Source organism: Pelodiscus sinensis, chromosome 6 (assembly GCF_052426305.1).
Source record: "Pelodiscus sinensis isolate ZL-2025 chromosome 6, ASM5242630v1, whole genome shotgun sequence".
Taxonomy (NCBI): Eukaryota; Metazoa; Chordata; order Testudines; family Trionychidae; genus Pelodiscus; species Pelodiscus sinensis.
This window is the reverse complement of record NC_143057.1, coordinates 125,583,003-125,596,572: the sequence shown is the minus strand read 5'-3', so window position 1 is coordinate 125,596,572 and position 13,570 is coordinate 125,583,003. Positions and strand designations below refer to the sequence as shown.

The 13,570-nt window shown below is 46.9% G+C and overlaps 1 protein-coding gene across 9 annotated transcripts in view; it reads right to left on the bottom strand.

Annotated features, from left to right (window-relative positions):
- Positions 1–11,058, bottom strand: part of CELF4 (CUGBP Elav-like family member 4) — a 1,004,675-nt gene extending 993,617 nt beyond the window's left edge. For 4 of the 9 annotated variants that reach the window (XM_075932767.2, XM_014573598.4, XM_075932769.2 and 1 more), the window contains exon 1: positions 10,539–11,056. In XM_075932767.2, the coding sequence (XP_075788882.1) occupies positions 10,539–10,890 (352 nt within the window). In that variant the 5' untranslated portion in view covers positions 10,891–11,056. Of the gene's footprint in view, positions 1–10,538 lie in introns of all 9 variants that reach the window. The other 5 variants (XM_075932764.2, XM_089779469.1, XM_075932768.2 and 2 more) reach the window with 3 other exon arrangements.
- Between the last annotated feature and the right edge of the window lie 2,512 nt (positions 11,059–13,570).

Genomic DNA, 13,570 nt, shown 5'->3' with positions numbered 1-13,570 from the left:
CCATTGGCTACCGTCGCATGCGGGCAGGCCCAGAGAGACAAAATATCTGAGACCCATTCCTTCCTCCTGGCTCCATGCTTGAAAGCCCGAACTCAGCTTTATGCATGGCCTGGCTCCCAATAATTTGCCCTGATCTAAGCCTCTTTCATCTAAGAGTCTCAAAATCATTTAGTAATATTGATTAAGCCTCACCTCACCTCTACCCATCCTTCAGAAGTTTATCTCCATTTCACAGATGAAGAAGCTAAGGGTATGATTCCAAACTCACTGAATTTTCCCCCTGGACTCCACCGCTTTGGATCAGGCATCAGTGTTTGAACCACCTGCTCATGATGTGCCGGTGAATCTTTATCGAAACAGATTAGAATCCAGAAGCCCCACTTACCCGCAGTGAGCCCATAACCACTAGACCATACTCCTTCCCTCGCTGGAAAACAACAGAAAGCCCGAGCAGCACCCTGAAGCATGCTGCCCTGCCTGTACTAGCTGGTAGTAATGATGAACACCAATGTTTTCTTTTCTTTTGTTTAATTTGACATTCACTTTTAGTATCCCGGCTAGTAGAAAGTAAAAACTGTCACCATGACATCACCATCATCTCCAGAAGCATCTTTCTGTGCAAATTCCCCTGCAACGTATTGGTGGGTTTGTTTGTTTGTTGTGTTTCTCTTCTGCTCCAGAGGAACTTGGTGGGAAATCATTTGTAAGATACATATTTGCTGGGCCTCTCAGTCAGTTATGTACCTGCTCTTGCAAACAACAATGTAATAACCGCATCTTCTAAAGACTTTTGTAAAGGTTTTTACCTTCCCACCACGGTATGTGGGTTTTGTTTTTCTTTTTTACTGCCAGTCTATTGAATGAGATCTGCATTTCTTTGTCTTCTTTAAAAAAAAACTAAAAAAGGTTCGGCTGTAGGGAGGGGATTGCATAAATGAGGGACTGCACTTGTCACAAAAGAGTGAAAAATCAGATCCCTAATCCAGGTATTATTGAAGATTGATTTTGATCAAATAAATAGCTTTCAAAAGCAATTGAATCCCAGCAAAAGGAAAATTCTTGCCCTCGAAACTGAAACAAGGGATAATGCAAAGCAAACCATCCTGAAACTACCGTACGGCAAGGAGAATGAGACTCTTTGAGCTGAATGGTGTAACTGAATGAATGAACCAGCAAACCCAGATCAGACAGCATATTGCTGAAGAGGGAGTAGTTAGTAGATTTGGATGCAAGCCGGTCTGTGTGTCTAGATTTATACAAGTAACAATCTTAAGGCAGTCGCATTCTGCATTACGGAGAGCTTCTGTCTCATGAGAAGTATCTTGCAAAATTGTTTCCAACTTGAGGCCTGATCCAAACTCCCTTGAAATCAAGGGGAGTCTTTCTGTTGATTTCAATGGGTTTTAGATCAAGCCCTTGTCTGCATTGTGAGGAGTTTATGTACGTGTCTGTGTCTGTGTGTGTGGATTCCCTCTCCCTTGATTCTTTTCTCATTACATTCAACGATTTTGAAACAAGAAAAAATATATAAGTGAAAGGAGTTTCAGACACCTTTTTTTGACATCAGCACCCCATAGGATAGCAAAGTGAAATTGCTCGTAAGGATCACAATCTTTCACCGATAAGGGTTAGATGAGGTGGCTTATGCAGTCTTTGCTATCGCTAATGTCTATGATCCTCTTGCTACTGTGATACGGTCATGCAAGGATCGTATTTGAAAGAAAGATCTGTGATAGCAGAGAAGTGGATCACTTTCTTTTTGGACCAGGTGGCAAGTCCTTTCTCTAAATACCAGGGAAAGGATAAGCCCTGCTTTTAATAGGCAGGGAAGTAGAGTTTTGACTGTGTTAAGCTTTCAAAGAGTTACATGCCAACGCAGTCTGCTCGGGAACGAGATCTGTCTGGCATGCAACGTTTCAAAGAAGCACTTCAAAACATCTGTACCTTAGTATATTCTTAGACTCAATCAATAGGATTAATGTTACAGGACAACTTTGTAAATTCTGCATCACTCTCCTTCCTGACTGGTACAGCAGTCCCTTTATACAGTGCCTGGTTAGACTGGTCGACGGAGCTATCAATAATATTATTAATGAAGAATACCTACATTGCGACCTTTGCTCACAGAACTAAATGTCTCCTAGAAGGCTGTCACTTTCCTTAAAGAAGTATTGATACGCTCATTACTGCATGGCTAAAGATAATTTTAAGAGCGATTTTCACTCCCCCTCACGCATCTTAGGTGAGTAAACTGGAATTCTTCCCGCCCCTCCTAAAACACGGGTCCCCTTAGAATTGATCAAATAGTGAATTAGAACATTATGTAGTGGAAACATAATCATGGGAATTCTACAAGCTCTCTATGATGTATATTTTGATCTTTTGAAAGCCTTCATCCCTCTGGATCCTTTTAAAGAAGCCCTGTTTTATTGGGATATTAATAGGTTGATGCTGCTTTATTCATCTACCTGCAAGAAACTGTCGACTCTAACAAAGCTATTTGTGTGTGTTTGCAGTGAGTGATGGCTATTGTGTGAGGTGAATCTATCCTTAGAGATTGAAACAGAAAAAAAAAGAGAACTATGTGCAAATGTAAGGCTGTCCTTTCTATACATGTGTATATGCATGCTCTGTGTGTGAAGTATATGCATAGAAATTTGTATTAGAAACTGTCCAAGTAGACAGTCAGATCTAATCAGACCCACAAAGCTCCATTTTTATTCCGTCTGAAGAAAACTCAGGCCAGGAGGCACACTTTCTGCACACTGTAAAGTCAGCCCGGAGAGCTCCCTATATTTTTCATCATGCATCTGACGAAGTGGGTCTTTGCCCATGAAAGCTTATGCTCCAACACTTCAGTTAGTCTATAAGGTGCCACAGGACTCCTCGCCGCTTTTGCAAATTCAGACTAACATGGCTACCCCTCTGATACTCTATATTTTTGAGACCCCGAGATGCTACACAAAAACTAGACATGGATTAATTAAGTGTGACTATATCCTTAAATTAGTACAACGAACAAACAGCTTTGTATCACATTCAGCTCATCATATATTGTTTCCAAGAATTCGAGTCACTTGTCACTTTTACCTAAGAATAAGCTTTCGAGGTGTACATTTTTTGAGAAGCGAAATATGTAGAGAGATATGTGACTGTGTGCATATTGCACACACACAGATAAATATTTACCTGTGTGTATACTGAACGGGCGTTTTCATGAATAGATATGCAAAATATATGTATGATTGTGGATATACATAAAGAGATGTACAAATGCACACACACATACACGCACGCAGCAGTATATCTCTATAAACTTTACGCCGATAGCTGTATTCAGTAAGACACCTTTCGTACAAACTTATATCCTGGAATGTGTTGGAGAGTTCAATAAGAGAAATAAACAGCGGCGTGTGTGGGGAGTGGGAAGGGATTGTGTGGCATAAGCCCAGGAGACAAGTTTTGTCTGTCGAGCTGTAATGCGACTAAGTTGGATCCACTATCTGCAAAATACTTGAACTTACATCTGTACAGCCCACCTCTCCAGACAACAGCAGCCTCCCAATGACAAAAGCATCAATCTCATGCCCATCCTAGGAAAGGGTTAATGTTAAGCAATGATTGTCCCTGTTGGAATAAAGGAGGGAGAACTACACAGAAAAGGGGGAGGTAGATCGAAATCTGCATGCCTCATTGGCTGAGCTGTCAGATATTTCTAATGCATGGTAAGGGTTTGTTACTAAGAACCTGTTAAGTATATTTAAACCTTTGATCTGTAGCCCGTCTTAACAAAGGTGACAATTAATTAAAGGCGAGTGCCTTGCAATAAAGTCCCAACGTGGTCAGTTTATATACACTGTCCAAAGCTGGCTCATGGAAGTCACTGTCAATTAAAATCTTGTTGGAGTCCAGTTCATTATCAATTTTTCTCCCCTTGCCTTGATCAATATTTTTGGTTGCTCCTGCTTGACAAACTGAACACAGTGCCTGCATCTCTCTGTCTTCCCGTTCGTTCCTATGGAATAGACAGCTGTATATTATTTATTTTTAGCCCCTACATATGGTCAGGCACTTTATCTGAGAGGCTGAGTGCGCCCATCCGTCGTTATGTTAAGCAGCTACAATAATAAGCCTTCTCTTCCTTAGCGAAGATGTCAGGGGGTGCATAATGAATGCACGTTAAAAGCTGCATTCACCTGCATGTTGCGTCCTGGCTGGGGTTCCAAGTGACACAAGCAAACACATGCAAATCCCACAATGATGCCCTGATTTCAGCTCCCATCAAATATTGCAGCCCCGTGTGAACGGACTATCATGCCCTGAGATTGCAGCTGGGCCAGGGCACATCCGGAGGATGCAGGAAAAAAGAATCCCTATAATTGAGACCATGGAGCTAAGACAGAGTAGCAGCCTTAGTTTCTCCCATTCATAATTCTTCCCCCTCCCCGCCCCGCACTCCAGTCCCATTGCAGTTTTCAATTGATAAAGCTGGATCCTTCACACCAACCTCTGTCATAACTCCCTTTCGTATCACTGAGGCAGGACAGAAGGAACTTGTAATCAGGCATATTTCTCTTGTTGGCTTCCCTTCTTCCTTTGAGTTTGACTTTGTTCCATCAAAGGGAATCAGAAACAAATCCTCCGGAAGGGAATAACTCAGATTGGAGATAGTGTCGTTGACTATGTAAAACCAATCCCTCCCCCCCCCCCACACACACACACTGCTCTTAAAAATCATGTGGCCATATGGCTAGCACAGGACTGTACGAAGAGGTGACTGATTACATGCAAACCTGGGCCCAATCCTGCTCCCATCAATCCAGATGGCAAAACTCCTACTGATCTCCAAAGGGGAAGCAGAAAGCCAGCCCTTGATGCTTAAGAGAGGAGGATGCGCAGAGTCATAGCCCTGTTATCTGAGGATAGTGCTCAAATTAGCTCATGTAACTGTTCACCTGCTTCAGACAGACTCAGGGACAAAGCATTGTAGGGCACGAATACAAAGGAGTGAGTAGACGAACCACTGGGGAATTTGTGGCCTTCTGCTGTTTTGGACTATGAAAATAACTTTACAGCCAAGACCTATTGAAGTTGTTGAAACTGTTTAGAGGTTCCCTCCTTCTCCCGATGCAGGTAACTTCACCCAATAGACTGCGCCATCTCCCCCAATTATTTCTCCTTTGGTGCCATTACTGCCTGTTGCAGAAACCCTCCCTTAGTCACACTTGATTGATAGGAGGGACTGAAACGGTGTAGTCATGGTCGGCCAGGTCAGCGTGGCTGGCCTGCCTCCCCAGAGGGTACGTCAGCCTCTCCCCCCCGGCTTAAAGAGGATGCTGCATATTTGTGGCCAGAAGGGCCCTTCCTCCATCTTCCAGCCCCTTTACCCTCAGCCCACCTGCCACACTAGTTCCTTCATCTGTCCTCCCTCTCAAAGACTGGCATCCAAATTCCTGTTGAATGTGACAGGGCTCCTGCTGCTTTACTCCCTCTTCCCTCAGGCAAAATTCCCCATGACTCTGTCTACGTCCCTCACAAGACCATTCCAGACTCTGCTAATACCCCGTTTGACTCATCCCCCACAGAGAGTGCCTTGCACCTGCCTCGGAAGCATCTGGCGCGGGCCACTGTCATAAACCATAGTGTGAACTAGATGGATCACAGACCTGGTCCTCACTGCGACAGTGTTTCTAGTCTTTTCTACCATCCCGACTGTCATTTCTGGTCCAATGACCTCACTCTATAATCCTTCAGGTATTTGGAAGCTTTTATAGCCTTTATGGCCTCCCTTTTACAGTGCCTATATATGTGACTCTGTTGGGCACACTTTAAAAATCAGTCAGTCCTTTAAAAAACATCTTCTTCCCACTAATGGGTATTATCATGAAATGGCACAAAGAATCTTGGTTTACAAATAGCTACGCAATACAGGCTAAAGCGGCAGGAATGCAAAGAAAAAAACTCCTGGAACTACAAATGTCTATTTTCTTTCATCTCCCACACTTCACCCCCTACTAATATAGCCATGAACTAAGCACATTATATTAACCACTACTATTATTATCTCATTTGATACGGGGACGGAGAGAAAAAAACAAGTTTACAGCATAGTGCGAAACTTAACAGACAAGTGAGAGAACCCTGAAAATTGGAGTTTATATTGGAAATGCTAACACAACTGTAACAACCATGACAGGACTGGGTGCAGATGCCATTAAAAAACAGAATTTGTGTCCAGGTCACTGAAAAAAAAGACTTAAAATCTAGCATTTTATTTATGAAGCAATCTGGACCATATGTTTGACATAGAGTATACATAGATATAGATGCTTTCCTACGGAGAGTTATTAATGTATAGAGGCTTCTTTGGGTGTTGCTTGTTTTTCTCTTTTCCTTGCTTTCTTTTCCTCGCTTAGATCAAGCTATCCAATTGTCTTTTGCCAGTTTTCAGGGATTGGTCTTCAGATAGCAGGCATAAAGCTTCCACTCTTTTGTTCCAGTTTATGTGTGCATTCTCCTCCCTAAAATTTGTCTGCTTTACTACCATACTAAATACTATGTGTACTGCATTCAGCTAGACAAACCGTATGTTTCAATTATGGAAGTGTTTATTCAGCACCTGTATTTAGTTGTGGTCTTTTTTTACTACATTTTTCATTTCCTCAGATCTATCTATCTATCTATCTATCTATCTATCTATCGTGGCTCTTAATGTAATAAGTATTGTTTTTACTTTGCATTTCTGGAGTAAACTAAAAACTGAATATGTGCTGAGTGTGTATACTCTCTCGAGGGAGACTACAATGAATGGAAGCTTTGGGTACCTTCACCCAGGTGTCTTAAATTCCAAAATCACTCATGCTTTGGAGAAGAGAGCATAGCAAACAGGGGAAACAAGCAGATATTTTGCTCCTGCATCTTGCTAGCTGCCTTCCTTGATTTGTTGAGTGAGATTTGGGTTATTTGAGTACATCATCCTAACAATGTGACTGCCAGGGTGGTTTTCCCTGAGTTCTTGTTTCCAGAGGAGATTTGAAAGGACAGTGTAGCGGTATCTCCCTGCACCCGCCACTTCACTCCTTAAGTAAACTAACCTGCCTGTGGGTCACTGAATGGCACAGGAGATCTATTTGGACTTCCTAAATATGTGGCCCAGTGTGTTTCAAATTGAAACACATTGCAGCTTTGGGGGCCAAGGAGGCATGGGGAGAAAAGGCAGCCTCAATCTTTTGGGACAGCTCTATATTTAGATTGCTTTAATTCATGAGTATTATTCTCAATACCCCTAACATTGGCCTTAAATGACTTCAAATCATGCATTGTAATATGGCTATCCTGAGAGCCCTAACCTTTATGTCTCCCAGTAACTCAGTGTGTAAGCATACTCAGCTGCTAGGCATGGGGGGTGGAATTATGAATGGATGGCTTGCTAAATTGTTCGACTGTGATTAGTTGACTCTCTCTCTTTGTATGTGTGTGTGTCTCTGTGTGGGTGGGTCAAATCTGCCGAGATTTGTGCTGGCAAAACATCCCAACACCCCCACCAAGTAGCCGAGGACAGGAGTGCCTGTTCCTACCCCATGTGAGGAAGAAGGGAGGATCGGGGGATGGAAGGGACATAGAAGCTACGCTCATGCCATGAAACCCTTTCTGTGCAGGGATCTGGCGATCTTTCCTTACACACACGTGCCTGCAAAACAAATGTATTTCTCTCCAGGGGCTGGCTGGGTGGCAGAGGTGGAATCACTGTGACAGATCCTGGGAGTCCAAAAGCTTTGGGGGAGGGTTTTTATGTTGGTGGTGGGGGTAGGAGGGCAATGATTAGCTTTACCTTTAGATCTATTCTACCCCATTTTCCCCATGCTAGAGAAACACCCTACGGGATCTCTGAACCGAGGCTGACTCGCATCTATCCAGTCCATTCATTTCAGTAGATTTACACCGAAGATGCCTGGTCTCCACCTTGTTACCCTATGATTGTTAAAAAAATAAATACCACCACAATTCTATGCATTTAATAAAGGGATCGCTTGCCACGCAGTTCAATAAACTACCGCTGCGTTAACCCTTTGGAGTCCTTCCCAGGGACAGGTCTGCGAGGGAAATCTACCTAAGGGTCAGGCATCAATTAATGTAGACTCATTATGCAGCAATCGTGGAAAGCTTCTTGGCGTTGTATATTGCCACTCTCCCTTCATGGATCTAAAGTTAGAGGATTAGTGAATGCGAATCTTCCTCTAAAAGGGGGATAGAAGTTAAGATTCTGCTTTATGTGGCGGACTTAGATGAGAAAAAAGGGGCGAACGAGGAAGAAAAAAGGAGGGGGGACTAGAAGCAAAACACAATTCTGATTTTTCAAAGCCTCGTCCTGCGTTTTGGCTTCACAGTAATGAATCACCAGTGGCAAGAAAGTAATTTTTTTTCAGGTAGCCAGAGGCACATTTTTATCAGGATGAGCTAATCCATCAGCAGCTTCCCCCGAAAGGAGTTCAAACGCGTCTCGGACGGACTAAATCAAACCGATCTCTCAAAGGCTGGCAGGTCGGTGCCTAGCCCCGCTCTCAACCCAGAACCATCAGAGGTCCTCCGAAGTCCAGAAGTTCTCAGAGGCCGGTTTCTACACAGCCGTGTGCACTAGGGGGGTTTCTCCCCGGCCAGGTTCCATATTCTAGGGGGCAGCTTTAAAGAGGGGTGGAGGGAAACGAGGCATGCCTATTTCAGGGATATTTGCTCGACAGTATCCAGGCAAGACGCGGGCCCTCTCTCTCCCCTCTGAGGAGGTGTGCGCGCCCAACCACACATCTCTGCGGTCACTGGATGGGCGATAGGGTGGGATCAATATTATGTCGAATTTTAAGTTTGCCCGGAGCTGGAATAATTACAGAGTAAATACAAGACTTTCTCTCCAGCCAGACTCCCCCTCCCCAACTGCCTTCCTGCCTGAATGGTGCACCCAGGTGGAGCGCTACGTGGTAAAGTTGTATGATGGTTCTGCTCTCCTCGTTCTTAAGAAAGAAACCCGCACCAATTCACACACACCGCTCCCTGCAATTCGTCTACCAGGCACAAGCGCCGAGCCCCTCACCTCCCTTCAGCTGATGTGTATCGACGACTTGCTTAAATGATAAACATCAAACACTAACCTTGATGTGGTTTCTAGGAAGCTTGACTGCAAGGTGGAACAGCTCTTAGGTTTCACTGATCATGGGGGGGGGGGGGAGGCGGAGGGGAAAATGCCGTGTAATTTACAAGCCTTGTTCAGTTTCCTTGTTCCGCACATTGTTTTGGTGAAGAAGGTAGGATGATTATGTTTGCACTCCTTCCCGGGGCGGAGGAGCAGTTGACTTCTAGCCATGCCATTAACTTTAAGATTTACAACTCCTCCAACCAGCTGAAGAGATACTAACCCAAGGAAATGGTTCTCTGGGATGCTATCCAGCCGGCGTCTGCTAGGTTAACAGAGGTTGGTATTTAAACCCGAATTTAATGAATCTGTCTCTCCCCTGCTCTGGAGCCAAAGTGCCCACATTCTCCTATTTGGGTTTTGTTTGAGCAAGGCGGCGTCCTCTTTCAAAAGCAACACTAAATGCTAGCTTAGGGATCAGACACAATAATACACCAATAAAATAAAATCATCGTGCCAAGAACATCAAGTGTTAAGAAGGTAATTTCAAGGGGACTACCAACGCATCCTGCTTGTAAGCGGGTCTGCTATGTAAATTACCTCCAACTTGCTCAGTTTCGTCCTACTTTTCATGCCCGGCGATCAATCTGGTTGCAAGCCCCAAACTCCCGTGGTATCCTGCTAATCTACACTCCACATCCAACCATGACAGCCCGGAGGGTGAGACATTTGCAGACCCCCATCCCGCCGCTACCGCGGAGGCTGGGGAAGGGACGAGGCTACCCGATCGCCGCTCCCGACCATTAAAATAAAATCAAAAAGTTACTGATCGCTTCCAGCCTGCCCGCAGACGCGAGCAGCCCCGCCAAAGCAAGTGTATGCATGCGACGGTGGCTCGGGGTGCTCTAATGCTCCCCCTTTTCGCGATCCCCCCCCCCCTTATCTCTCAGGGCTACTTTGCAAATTTTATAGAACCTTGCCTGCGATTTCTTTTCTTGGGTTCTTTTTTTTTTTCCCTCTCCCACGCTTAAAAAAAATATGAACCCAACCTCCCCCTCCGTGCCTTTATTTTAAGATCATGGCTCTCCAATAAGGAATAGCTGGAAAAGACGCCTCCCCCGCCCCTCTTGAGTGAAAATGTGCGGCGAGGAAAGATAAATAAAAAAGCCCTCTGTCTATTTCAGCACCACCCGTCTGTGGACAGCTGCCTCCTGGCCAGCCGGGGCTGCCTTCCCCGCGCTCTCTCCGGCGGGCTGGAGGGATAGCCGAGCCCAAAGCGTGCTTACTCCATTAAAAAAATAACCCGGCTAAACACACCGCGAGGGAGCCAGTCTTTTCTCTGCCTCCCCCGGCTTCTCCTCCGGGGCGGCTCGAGGAGTCCCTACCCTGCCTGGGAAAGTTGGGGGCGGCTCACCTTTGTGCATGCCGGTGAACCTGTCCTTCAGCACCGTCAGTTCGTAGATCTTGCCGAACTCCTCGAAGAGTGGCTTGAGGTCCTTCTCGTCCAAGTTGCGGGGGATCTGCCCAATGAAGAGTTTGATGGCATCGTGGTCCTTCATGGGGATGGTGGCGGGGTTCCCGGGGCTGTGGGTTAATCCGTTCATGTGCCCGTTGGTGCTGGGGCTGGGGTGATTGCTACCCAGGGTGGTATTGTCTGCTTGTCCGTTCGCTAACGTGGCCATCTTTATATACATAGAGAAAATCTTCTTGCCTCTTTTTCCCCCCCGCGCGTCTCTCTTCTCGCTCGCGCCCGCACACACACACATACACACTCCTCCCTCGCTCCCTGGCTCTGAGCGGATTTTTTTTTTCTTTTTTTTTTCTCTCTCTCTTTTTTTTTTTTTTTTTTACATTGAGGATCGGTGTCCTTTCCGTTTAAACAGGCTGGATCGGTTCAAATGCCCAGCCAGACTGGGGGGTGGGGGTGGTGCGGGGATGGACGAGCAGGGGAGGGACCGGATGGGGGGAATGAGAGGGAGAATTGCTTTTGCCTCTATTCTGTCTCACCCCCCCCCTTCCACTCCCCCCACCCGCCCCAGGTCTGCCTGCCTGGGAGAAGCTGAATGGTACCTTCCAACCCAGCCCCTGGCTATAAATAGCACCAGGCGCATGGCTATTGGAGAGACAGTCAATTTCTATTGTGCCCAGTGAGCTAAGGGAAGCGAGTGCATTTTGAGGAGCCATGAGGATAGGCTGTTGGGGTTTTTTTTGGCCTCCCTTTTCCTTTGCCAGCCTTACAATCAATGGCTGCCGTGTTTTAATTTCAGTCCTCACCAGGAAAACTGTCTTTTTTTAGCGGGGGGGTGGAGGGAGAGGCGCCCAGGCAATATCATTGCGTGACATAGACTCAGGATGAAACTGACAATAAAAACAGCTCAGAGAGGCTCAGCAGCAGCGAGGCGCTCACGATGGGGGCTGTGTCATGTCGCTCGGACTCTTTTGCCCGCTGGGGGGATACCCTGCATACTCTTGTGCCATCGCCCCGGGAAAAGGGGGCCCGCCTCACGAACCCCCTTTGGGGAGGAAGGGGGAAGCTAGATGCAGGAGTCTGATTTTGCACCCAATCGGTGCCGGGAGTGGGCTGTAAGGGGGAAGAAGGAGCTGAGATACTATTTCCTTGATCGGCTCCCAGCCCATCAGGCCAGCCTGTCTCTCGCCGATGGAAACACGAAGCGAATTTTCTTCTCTTCGGGGCGGCGGGATGCGTGTCCGGCTCACGCAATTCTAGACAATTGCATTGTGCTCTGTGAAATCAACGAGATCTCATTTCCTGTTGTTGCGCGGGGGGAGGGGGGGACACAAACTAGCCCCCCGCCCCGTAAGCAGAAGGGTTTACACATAAGGGGGTTGCTAACGTGCCAAGCAATTTGTGTTTCTTAGACTCCAGTGCAATCTTTGGAGGCTTGGGGGGGAGGGGGGCGGCTTGGGGGGGGAGGGGGGCGGCTTGGGGGGGGGAGGGGGGCGGTTTGAGGCTAACAGCCCAGAAGGGGAAGCATGAGGAGGAGAGATGAAAGATGCGGTGCAGACTTCAAGAGGCGGGCAAGGAGAAGCAAAACCCCTTCTTGGTTGATTTCCGAGAGAACGGGAGAGCGCATACAACTCTCTCTCACTCTTCTCAGCACCGGGCCCTACATCCATTCATCAGCCCGCTGATCTCCAGCTTGCCTGGCCTTTAAAATGTGCACATGGGGAGGGGGCTGTCATTGTTTTGCGTGATCTCCCCCTCCACCCCACTCACCATTTTATGGAGCAACAGTATGTGTGTGTGGGAGGGGGACCACAGGAAACCACAACAGTTTGGCAGCCGCATTGTGCATCAGAGTGTGTGTGTGTGTGTGTGTGTGTGTGTGTGTGTGTGTGTGTGTGTGTGTGTGTGTGTGGCTGGATAACACGTGTGATTGTAAACGGGAGGCAGCCGGCTAAGGGGGCGGTGAGTGTCATTTGAAAGCGGCTTCCAAGGGCTTCTTGGCAGAGCTGCTCCCCCAGTTTTGGAAGAGACCATTTTGATGAAACTTTTTGGGGTTTGCCTCCTGCGCCTTTAAGAAAACATCCAACAAAACCGTCCTGAGGTTGGTTTGCTGCATTGAATTGGCCGAGCTTGGAGAACACGCTGGGGGAAGAGGGGGGGGGGGAGAGATAAGGGGGCCCAGCCTGAATTCCTCGAATAACCCCTCGCTTTAGGAATGGAACAAAGATTGCAGGATCCAGCCCCCCATCCCTTTTTTTTGCAAATGAAATAAACCCGGGCCAGCCAGTGGGGGTGGGGAGGGTGGGGGGGGGGGGAGCTCAGCCTCAACTCTTACTGACTTGGGGGCGGTGGGGGGAGGTTAAGTCCTTCCTCGAGGTCCTGCTTGCTCCCACACTGGCTCTTCGGCTGTTTTCCATGCCAATGCATTGACCAGCTGAGCAGCTCCCAGCGGACAGCAGGTGCGGGAGAGGGCGGAAGCTGCACTAGATCACCCTTCCCTCCCATTAACGTAAGAAAGGCCAGACTGGGTCAGACCAAAGGTCCGTCCAGCCCAGTGTCCTGTCTGCCCACAGGGGCCAATGTCAGAGCAAATGAACAGAACAAGAAATCATCATGCGATCCCACTCTTGTCCCCCATTCCCAGCCTCTGGCAAACAGAGGCCAGGGACACCCTTCCCACCCACCCTGGCTAATAGCCCTTTGTGGACCCATCCTTCATGAATTTATCTAGCTCTTTTATGAACCCTGTTAAAGTCCTGGCCTTCATAACATCCTCTGGCAAGGAGTTCCACAGGTTGATTCTTCTTGTTTTCCTGATAACTCAGACCTACATTACAAAACCCTGCCTGTGTGGTGTCCTTCTCTTTCATCTCACCTGGGGCATGAGAAGGGGATTTCTTTCAAAGCACTCCAAAGGTCTGATAGGTGGTATCACACTTTAGTGCCTCACTTAAACTGCTCAGTGCTCTTTTTGGGGG